At 43.1% G+C, this 11,519-nt stretch overlaps 1 protein-coding gene across 1 annotated transcript; it reads left to right on the top strand.

The window, feature by feature from the left end:
- Window positions 1–1,415: 1,415 nt before the first annotated feature.
- Window positions 1,416–10,317, top strand: COPS5 (COP9 signalosome subunit 5). Its single transcript, XM_053466269.1, has 8 exons — window positions 1,416–1,587; window positions 2,899–3,133; window positions 4,177–4,305; window positions 4,386–4,451; window positions 4,696–4,781; window positions 5,656–5,767; window positions 9,456–9,604; window positions 10,014–10,317. Exons 1-8 carry the CDS (start codon window positions 1,448–1,450, stop codon window positions 10,096–10,098), a joined length of 1,002 nt encoding a protein of 333 aa, XP_053322244.1. The 5' UTR covers window positions 1,416–1,447; the 3' UTR covers window positions 10,099–10,317.
- Window positions 10,318–11,519: the final 1,202 nt, after the last annotated feature.

The raw sequence follows: 11,519 nt of genomic DNA, 5'->3' as shown, positions 1-11,519 counted from the left end.
GCATATAACACCACACTGTCAGACACCGTACATGGCTGATTGCTAGGCAACAGGTAGCTCTCTGATCACAGTCTAACTACAACTCTCATCACGTTTAGCCAGCCTGGCTACTCCTGATGAAGAACCCTCAGCTAAAGGGGTACTTTAACATACACAACATGAACACCAACACGATAGACAGTGCTTCAGGCGTCACAGGGGAACCTCCCGCTCCTTCTACACAGAAGAGAGCATCCATACACTGCATTATATACTGCGCGCACACCACATACACACCACGCAGTGTATACAACATGACAGTACTTAGCAACACTTGAACAGTTTGCGGATATGTAAAGAGAAGTTCTGATGAGGGTGAACATGCAGCAATCGCCATGGCAACCAACAGAACGTTGATGCACAATAATCCCCATTTACCACAATAATACATCTTTATACACGTGTTACAACAGTCTGCCATAAAGTGCGTACAACTTATACTAACACAACCAAATACAGACGCAAGCATCACACTCACTCCACGGATCGGTGCTCCCGGTTAACAGCCGTGTCGCCAGCGCTTTCGCAGCTATTCCCGTCCTACGTGTGTATCCGGCCGTTAGCTGTATGTCTCTGTGGTGACAGGCTCCGCCCCCGGCTCTCAGCTGGTTTTCTTTCCAGTGGTGTATAAGAGCTCCCCCTACAGGCTGGAGGAGCGCCGTGTTCGAATGTCTCCATTGCGCTCGATTCATTTGCTCTGTCTATCTGGTAGCTCAGTGAATGTATCATAAGAAACAAATAAAGCTTGTATAAAAGAGTCTCAGTGTGTGATTATGGAAAAGCAGGACGTATAAACCCCCTGAAAGCATAAACATGGCTGACATATCCGGGATGACATCATAACCCAGAAATATATCATACTCCACTCATATAATGCATCCAAGCAGCCAGCAGTGCACAGTCCATGTTTCCCTGTACAATATATGTGTGTGTGTATGTGTGTGTAATGTGGTCTCTGGGTTTATTCTTTTGAAACTGACCGGGGGACACAAGTCCTGACAAGTTCAGGACAGTTTGTATGTATGTGATCTTCACCACAAATATTCAGTGACGGCACCTGCCTCTTTGTGGCTTGACTCAGTTTATTATTGTAATGACTCTATTCTGTCGCCAGATGGCGCACATGAAACTAAATGAAGACTTCACAACCGTCTACACTATCAATGCGATAAAGGGGTGTCTAGATTATTTCAAGCAAATTATGATTATGTGTTGCATGCAGCCCGTGACATATATCATTCTAATTGTTTATTAAGAATTATAATAAGAGGCATGGACAGCCAGGATGGAAATATTGCTAGCTGCATATATACGTGCATCGACGCTCCCCCCCGCAGGCGTGCGTATTGGACGCGTCAGGGGTCAGGAGGCGTGGCTTGTGTCCGTCTCTACACTCACATCCAGAATCATGGCTACCGGTGGCGCTGTGGCCCAGAAGACCTGGGAGATGGCGAACAACATGCAGGAGGTGCAGAGCATTGACGAGATATACAAATACGACAAGAAACAGCAGCAGGAGATCCTGGCGGCCAAGCCCTGGACCAAAGAGTGAGGCATTTATCGGGGACAGGGAGGGTGACAGTGCCGCTGGAGACGGCTGGGGGTCCCCAAGTCTTATGTCAAGAGTCAGTGAGGGCAACCATACACACGCGCAAGTTACCCAGGCCGCAGGGCCTGACGTTGGCACTAGATATAACATTACGAGCGCCATTTAAGTCGTCCTGTGAGCCGGAGGTTTCATGCCGCCGCCGTGTGGTACATAACATCGCGTTCCCTCTGTATAGCGCCAGCAGGTTCCGTAGCGCTGGGGACAGTGAGCATCTTTTAACAAAGACCATTTAAAATGACGTCATTAACACTTATTAAGACATACTGGGGAGAGGGGGGTCCTGCTCTTAACTCTTTCTGTGCCGTTTGATTTACACCCAGATGCCCACCTTATAGTAAGAACACCAGCTGCGCAGCCCTTGTTGGCCCACCATTCCTGCCAGGAACTTTGTGTAAAAGTATGATAAGGCAGGGCGGCCCCTCATGGGCCGGGTTCTCATCTCCCCATGTGTGTGTATGGATTAATGATTATTTGCTGGGTATGTGTACACGGCCCCGATTAGATTGTACAGCGCTGCGGAATACGTTGGCGCTTTAAGGAAGTAACCGTAATAATATCTCTGATCGTCTGCGGTATTGTTTCGTGTTACCGGTGATTGTAAGAGATCTTTAACAGGCCTGACCGTAAAACACCGGCTAGCCGGCTCTCTCTTCTTTACCGGTGGGGGACCGTATTGCGGGTAGATAACGAATCGGTGGTCTTCGTGGGTAAGTATAGAACGGCCGTTTCCATACGGTATGATTAGCGCGCCTACGCAGGTTACGTTAAATGGGGATTGGCAGCTTTGCTGGGCGCCTAATCTTTAAAGCAAGCGCTAGCAGTAAACAGTGGCTCTTGGGAGTTCTGTGCAGTTGGTACAGCGCTGCGGAATATGGTGGTGCTATATGTTTCAGTTAATAAGAATAACAACTGCACAAAAGCTCCGTGTCTCCACTATCCAAAGGTTAGGTGCAGGTACGTGAGTGCGGTCTGTCTGTTTTTTGCCATGAGCTGTTTGTAGACCCCCCCCCATTACTCCAATAAATGGTTAATTTATCTGCGCATGAATTGAAAAAGGGTTTTAAGATCTACTTTTGGTTGGAAATGATCTCAAGTTCCAGGTTTGTAAGATTGTATATCGTATCCTGAGAAGAATTTTTTCCTCCCAGTTGCGTTTTGTTTGCAGGCTTCGTGCACTGGTCGGTGCCGTACTCCTCTTTTTATGGTTTTACTCAGTAAAATGTTTTTTTTTTTTTTTTTTTTTTTTGCAGTCACCATTACTTCAAGTACTGCAAGGTGTCGGCGCTGGCTCTGCTGAAGATGGTCATGCATGCGCGGTCGGGGGGCAATCTCGAGGTGATGGGCCTGATGCTGGGAAAAGTGGATGGGGAAACCATGATCATTATGGACAGTTTTGCTTTGCCGGTAGAAGGAACCGAGACTAGAGTGAATGCGCAGGCCGCGGCTTATGAATATATGGCGGCGTACATCGAGAACGCAAAGCAGGTACGGCTCTGGATGTGTGCTGGCGTGGGGGGGCTACGCGACTGCACAGAAGTTTGGGGTCATGAAAAAACAAGGACATTTCTGGCTGTAACATAATTGTAAAAAACTTTCTAGCGAGCAATCAGCCTTTTAAACTTAAACTTGGATCAGCGAACACCACCCTGTATCGCTAAACATGGGAGTGATGGGAGTGATAAAGGCCTCTGTATGCCTATGAAGATATTCCATTAAAAATCAGCCGTTACCATTAACCCCGTCTGCGCTGATCAATTTCATGTTATTTTAATGGACAAATGTTTTATTTTAATAAGGAGGGCATTTCTAAGTGACCCCAAATGTTTTGAATGGTGTTGTATGTTATTGTTAAAGTCAGTATACCTACCTGGCTATGTCACTGCTGGTACCTAGCCCCTTCTGGGAGTTTTTATAGTAGTAGATATAGTGCATGGGCTTACATTATCATGGCTTCTAGAAAAAATAAACAGAGACAGAGAAACGTAGACTTTGATAATGTATAAGAAACATTCGAGCCGTTCATTTTTTCCTTCTGTAAAAACCTGTCTTCGTTGATATTCAAGTCTATCCCATGCATTTTTAAATTCTATTGTATTAACCTTTACTACTTCTGCTTGGAGGCTGCTCCACGTTTCTACTACACTCTTAGCAAAGTAAAACGTCCTTTCATTACACATAAGCCTCTGCCCTCCAGTGTTAGAATATGCCTTTCCTACTTTGTTTTTATTACATTCCTTATGAGTATCAAATCCAGTCCCAGCAAAGTTGGCTACTATACGTTTATACCGATATATTCGTGCGTCTTTACACCACTAGTTCATTTAGCCCGTTAAATCTCGGTGTCCTACCTGCAGTTTGTGTTGCAAATGGATAATCTAAACCTAACTGGAGCCCTCTTCTCTCCTCCATTTTCACAAAAACCCTCATGTGCTTTTATCCCCCCCCATAACAATATTGTAAATGAAGGCAGAAATGGTGCTGCCACTGGAGGGCAGTAGACGCTTTTCCCATTGTCTTCTCTTCGGCAGGTCGGAAGGCTTGAGAACGCCATCGGCTGGTACCACAGTCACCCCGGCTACGGCTGCTGGCTCTCCGGAATCGACGTCAGCACTCAGATGCTTAATCAACAATTCCAAGAACCCTTTGTGGCCGTTGTAGTAAGTACTTTATTCTGTTTTGGGGGTTTTCAGAATAAATTTGTTTGAGGAGGGGTATTAAAAAGACTTTCTTTCTTCAGATTGACCCAACCAGGACAATATCTGCTGGCAAAGTTAACCTCGGTGCTTTTAGGACTTATCCAAAGGTACGTATATCCTTGTAACGTATTGCATACTTTGAATGGCGGTGGGTAAGTTTAAATATGTTTTAGAAACCGCATTTTAGTTGCATATAATACTCTATTTAGTAGCCTCTAGACATTTTTGGGGTGTATTTTGTAAACACTCACAACTTGTCAACAAATGTATGCAAGCGACAATAGGATTTTCTTGGGTATTACTTTTAATTGGCCTAATCAATGTAAAAAAAATTTTTTACATTTTCTACAGGGTTACAAACCTCCAGATGAAGGTCCGTCTGAGTACCAGACTATTCCTTTGAACAAAATCGAAGATTTTGGCGTCCACTGTAAACAGTACGTACATGTCTAGTATCTTCTCTGAATAGGGGGTTAAAAGGAGATCGGTAGCAGATTTACTCCCTGCTCGTAAACTGAAGAGTTTTGGGTTTAATGAGTGTTGTGTACTAAAATACTAGGTTGCTCCTTGGTATGGAGATATTGGGCTGCCTAGGAGCAAGAATAACCCCCCCCCCAAAAAAAATAAAAAAATCAGCCAAACACAGAACCAGCGGCCCCTCTGACAGGCCACATCTTCATATGACTTCTGATTCCCACCGCAGTGGCTCTTTAGAGTCCTTTCTAGCAGTCTCAAGCCCACATCCCCCTCTGTGAGAAGCGACACCGTCTTACCCATCTGTTCTTGCAGCCCCTTCAGTTTGCTGCTTTCTTCCACCAGCTTTCCCTATCCCTGGTGTCGCTGTCAGTGCTTGTTCTGGCCATTACAAGTCACTCCATGCTGGGTCAACTGGACAGACTGCTGCTTAATATAATACAAATCTTATTTATCTCACTCTGCATCATAAAAAGCACGGCCCCGTAAGCTTCCCCTGCAGGACAGGATGAGCTGACCCTGCATAATGCATAGTTAAATGAGTGAGATGTCCCCCAAGTAGGCCAAAATATACAATTACATGTAAAGCACTTGAATCTAGGCTGCTTAACTCATAAGAATATGGTTCTCGGGGCTTCCTTCTCCGACCTGTAATTCCAGCAATGGGAAATGTGTATGTCTTCATGAATGTATCCTAAGGTTTTCCCTAATAAATACTTTGTATATATTTCCTACATATTGGACTATTGGGAATGTGTGTGATGATACTATTGGAAATGTGAGAGTGTGATAATGGGAGTGTGATCCTGCTCTTAAAATCTGTCTCCTGCTTTTCAGATATTATGCGTTGGAGGTTACCTATTTCAAATCATCTCTAGATCGCAAGTTACTCGAACTCCTATGGAATAAGTACTGGGTGAATACATTGAGTTCTTCCAGCTTGCTAACAGTAAGTAGACAGCATCACCCAGGGCCAATTTTTTTTTGCCGGGAAATATTGGTTACTTGGGGTTGTTTTCCATCTAAGCCTATATTTCTGCAATATATTTGGAATTTATACAAGTTTACTTGTGTTGTCACATTATCAGACACATCGTGCCACGGGTAGCAACAAGATGTAAACCTGAATCCCCCCAATAGGGAAAATTCAGAACACCTGGTGGTGACCACCTGTAAAGTAAATAACCCTTAACTGAAAAAATGGCATCCGCAAAGCAAGCAGTTTAACCCTTAAATTCCAAGAATCAAGTGACTCTACTGTTATTACCTTAATGCCCCACTAGAGGGAGCTAATGGTACCTACTTGGGCAAGCATTAAAGACGAAGTCCCATTTATACAAAAAATACAGCACAGAATACAAATGGCTAATATGGAGCTGCCTGAAAACCTTCTGCTTTATTTTTAATCTGATATAAAAAAAAAACAACCCACGTGCTTCTTTAATAGAAATGAGCTTTATATCTGATAGTAGATTAGATCTCCTGTAATGGACTAGCTGGGGTGGCCAAGAATGTTGGGAATTGTAGTCGATTAAAACATCTGTGGGATTCTAGGCTGTTGTCTCTGGGATGCCTCTGTTGAGAGCTGTTTTCAAGGGCTGGTCGATGCTTGTAAATGTGGGTGTGTGATATCGCCAAAACGAAATGCACTTCTTGGTGTATCATTGCATGTTTAGTAGATGTCTACACACATTACACGGTTGTTGTTGTTATGCCTGTTACATACACTGTTAACCCAAAAAACGATAAAGGACTGACTTTTGGGATGATCTGTAAAAGGTCTATATTAATGGATTGATAGCAAATGAGGCATTTCTGAGCACAGGCGGGTTTTTGTGCTGGTTTGTGGGTGTTTTGGTGGGTTTTTTTGTTTTTTTTTTCACCTGCAAAACGTTGAAGCTTGTGGAACTCCTGCATCAGATTCTTTCTTCATATCTCTGATTCCCATCAAAATCCTATTCGTCTCACTCTCACAAGAATTGGGTTTCTCCGCATACAGTGATATTTTTTCTCCCACGGCAAACAGCAGATCCCTGTACGTTATTTTCGGGAAAAGGGTCGGCAGGTCCCTGGCCCCGCTAATTACTGCTGACCTTGACCGTAGCCCAAAGCCATAGATCCAAAGCCGCGCTGTTCAGGCTTTGTGGAGTAAAGCCGCTCCTACGGATCTTTTATTCCTTTAATTTTCCTTGGATAAAATGGTAAAGCTTCTATTCTTGTAATATGTCTCTTAAATGAGATTAAAACAATGTGGTGTTTATAGAGTTACTTGGGTATATTTCATATGCGTTCTTGTTTGGTTATTAACCCCCGGCTTAGAGTTACAAACTAATTAACCTTTGCTGTTAATGGGGAACAGGTTCTTATGTTTTCCTGGTTTGTGTTTTAGGCTTTGGTTAACTCGGCTCCCATTTCATGTTGGGTCATTTATCTGCTATCCCTTGTGGCTACACATTAGTAGTAAATGAACAATTACCGTGAGTCCTTTGCCCGTTCTCTCTAAATGTATACATTTGCTGAACACTATAACTCTTAAGAGTGTAAAACCTGTTCTAACCCTCAGTATCGTGTGGATTTCTCCCCTCATTTAAACCCCCCATTGGGTCTAGGATGTCTGGAAACAATACTCCACTTCTCTGATCCACTTCACTTTCAGCCCAGTGCTTTCTCTCATCTGATATGTTAGATGTACGATTGTAACGGCAGGACTTGCGCATCCTGGAACCGCATTAACATGTCAAACCAAGCTTGGTCCATTCTCTACACATTGTTTTTTTTTTCTTCTATATTTTGCATAGGGGAGTTCAAACCTCAAGCAGACTCGTGAATAATTTTAACTAATATTTAGTGAATAAATCCCATTGAGCTCACTATCTATTATAAAAGTCCAGCCCCAGAGAGCTTCTGCTGCAGGAGACATCGGTTAGTCTTGTATAGTTAAAACGGAGGACTTCTTGAAATCCCCCTTGCCTATTGAACCATTCATACAGGGTCATCTTGGCCCTCCTAGCTGGAGAAACCTGCCAGTGTTGGCCCTTCATAATGGATAGTAAAGTGAGGGAGATTGAACCCCAGATGTCCTGCGAACTCTGCTCTCGCTTTACTGTATAAAACCCAACGTGAGTTTGTACTGCACCGTGGCCGTTACACGTGATCCATCGCCAAGTGGACCAGCAGTACGGTATTGGCGCTGGAAGAAGAATTCACGTAACGCACACAATGTTTGCACAGGGCATGGCATTCCTGGGCATGGCTCTTCCTAGCCATGGGCTAGTCCAGAAGCCGTTTGTCGCTCTGTGTACGCCGTGTAAACACGTGTAATCTCTCACTTAATGCTTGGCGTACACTACATGGGCAGCTGCCTTTTTTGAGGAGGTCTTGCTTGGTATGTGCAGACAATGCAAACATCATTAGAGGACAATGGCGGACAGAAGCAGTTAAGTGTTGTGTGTATTAAGGCTGCTGTGGTCACAGCAAACAGTATTAGATGTGCCGAGTGATCGGATCCCTGCGTTCTCTCCCAGGCTCGGATGATCCCAAGTAAACGGTGTTTGTTTAAGCAGAGCTTTCTAACACTCCTAATGTCCGCTAATGCCTCCGCAAACAGCCCGCCACGGATCCCGAAGCATTGTCTACGGCATCCATGCATGCAGCGAGCGTGTTTCAAGGCTGCCCCGATACAACTTTTAGTTACATAAACATCGTATCAGATGCCGTCTGATCCCGGCATATCATTCTAATGTGTAAAGTTACTCTTAGCAGATCTGTCACCTTCTTATATCCTACATTATTTGGTTCTATACACTGCGTGAGCCCATGCAATGCTACTTACAGTATATAGTGAAATAAACTATTTATAGGACATGCGCTCTGTCATTTTTGAGAAAATGTATTTCATACTTTAAGAACAGCCATGCAGATTATATACCTAATAACGTTTCTTCTCATCGTTCTTTTATTTATATAATTATACAGTAATGATACAATACATACTGTATATTGGAAGGGTCTGACAGAGCTACGATACACCGGCATGTCGGGCAGAGAGGGTCCTGCTTACATATAAAACAAGCTTCTATGTAATCTTCACGTTTAGATCATGTATATAGTAGTTGCACATTGTAATGAGCGCTGGGTGTGTTTCTCTATCACTAGACTGTTTGCTATACATGAGATGGGTCGGTGTTTAAACATAGAATCTGGTGGCAGATTAGAGCCGTTCGGCCCGTTACACCTGCTGTAAAGACTCAAATCTTGGTCGTCACTCTTGACTTCAAGATAGATTCATGTCTATTTCATGCATGTTTAGATGGCCTCTATCACGTCTGTTTGGAGGCTGGTCCATTTATCTACTACTCTCTCGATGACTAATTTCCTTACATTCCACGTTAGCCTCCTACCCTCCTCCTTTTAGATTATGGCCTCTTCTCCTCGTTATAGAAACATTTATATAGAATTTTATCAGATCTCCCTTCTTTCCTCCATACTATTGCATTATCTGTAACTTAAGCTGTAAGCTCCTGCGCGAACATTTCTTCTCCTTCGCACGCGTTTGCATTCTAGAATGGTGTTGGGAAAGCCGCCATGCTGTGTATATCTGATTGAGAATAGTTTTTCTTCTTTCTCTTGTCTTTTAGAATGCTGATTATACAACCGGCCAGGTATTCGACCTGTCGGAGAAACTCGAGCAGTCTGAAGCGCAGCTCGGCCGCGGTAGCTTTATGTTGGGACTAGAAACTCATGATAGAAAATCTGAAGACAAATTGGCCAAAGCAACCAGAGACAGGTATGGCTGGTGGTCTGTTGGCACATGCATTAATGGGGTCAGGCGAAAATCTGTAAGTGACCATTAAATACAGTAGCCCTGAGCGTGCAAAGAAGGTTCCTGCCTATTAAAGTATTGGTGGGGGCACTAATTTATCTTATTATTGTTCAGGTGATCATGGAAAGAGGTAAGGTCCACCCCAACCCATTTTTCATGTTAAATGGGTATTGGAGTCCAGTTAATGTGATTGCTAATCCATTTTAATCAAAATCGGTGCAGGCATTCTATAGTTACCTGAGTTTATTACCCTTGTGATTCTGCTGTGATTTATGATGATAGATAGATAGATAGATAGATATACTCCTCGCCGTGAATCCAGTAAACTATGCTTGGTTTCCGTGTAACATTCTTTTTGTGTTTTGTTTTCCAGCTGCAAAACCACAATTGAAGCCATCCATGGATTGATGTCCCAAGTGATTAAAGATAAACTGTTTAATCAGATAAACACTGCATAAATCTTACTCTCCGTGAGGATACCCTCTCGTCTGGGTTTCACCCCCATTTTTTGTTTCCTTATGGTGCTTCTTTTATGCAGAAGCTTTAAAATGCCACCAAGTCAGCACTTTTTTTCCCAGTTTATCCTCCTACGACATTTTATTGCAGCTTTCTAGAAATAATTAAATGTTGTAAACATCATTGCTGTCTGGATTAATAAATTAACCTTTTAAACTGTTTCTCTGTGGCGCGCATGTTGAATTACTTTATCGAACTTAGATTCTACGTATATACAGACTCTTTGTAATAATTAATACTTACTGGGTTTGTCATGTCGGGAGCCGCAGATCTGTTACATCACACACAAGATAAATGTTAGTCTATTTCATTAGATATAGCTTTGTGTTTTGTATTTCCTTTGTGTGAGGTTGTTTTAAATGATTGATGATGGTCTATCTAATGGGTTCTGGCAAAATATTTGTATATTTAAGTAAAAACATTACTTTTCCTGTTTTGTTTGTAATCACTGTTGGGGTACTAAGGGCTTTCCCATTAAACATGGCTATTTTAGGATGATGTCCTTTGCCGTACCCACCTGAAAATAAGAGTTTGGAAGACACAAAGGCGGAATGACCAGGGTCACATTGTAAATTAACTCTTTAAAGTTAGTTAATGCGTCTATTTGTAGAGCAAGTGTACTTGGCACCAGGTACTAAGGACCATAGACTCACAAAGTCTTATCCATGGTAGGTTACACGATTTGTGGGGGGCACCTTAACGATGCACTTGGCTAACTTCACTTATGCAGTCAGGTTTCTGTTCTCTGGGCTTTAGTTATCTTGTTTTGCATCAGGTCAGTAAACTACATTATCGACCAATTCTTATGGCTTTCCATTGAATTTAATGATCTAATTACCAACAGCTACAGAATAGGGGCAGGAACCTGGGGGAGATATCTTCCCGATCATGTGTTCAGCCATCATCTATAAAACTTAAGAAAGATTAAGAGAATGGTAGACAGCCTCAAAGTGCTGTGAATATGTAAATCTACAATCAGATTCTTCTGTGCAACAATATTAGCAGCTGCCTATGACTAGGCTGAGAGGTCTGGGAGGCAGAACTCCCTGTGATGCTAAATTAGGGGCAGATCGCCTTACTGGGCTGGTTACATGGAATCTCTGATCTCCCCAACTGGCCCATTTAACCTGTGAAAGACTGGGTCTAGTCATAGTATGTGGTATCCAGCACACAGGTCCATACCGCAGCGATCTGCTCAGAAGATGTCATACGGATGACGGCTGTTAATCTATGTGTGGGGGAGGTGCCCTGGGACTGGCCTAGCTCAGCACCCAATGCAAATACACAACTGGATAAAAGAACAGGTAGATTGGTGAATTCTAAGCTATATCTTCATGTGAGGAGAGAAAACCCCTATAGTTGG

The sequence above is a fragment of the Spea bombifrons genome, chromosome 5 (genome assembly GCF_027358695.1).
Source record: "Spea bombifrons isolate aSpeBom1 chromosome 5, aSpeBom1.2.pri, whole genome shotgun sequence".
Classification (NCBI taxonomy): Eukaryota; Metazoa; Chordata; class Amphibia; order Anura; family Pelobatidae; genus Spea; species Spea bombifrons.
Note: the sequence above shows the minus strand (reverse complement) of the source record. Positions and strands in the feature narration are given on the sequence as shown.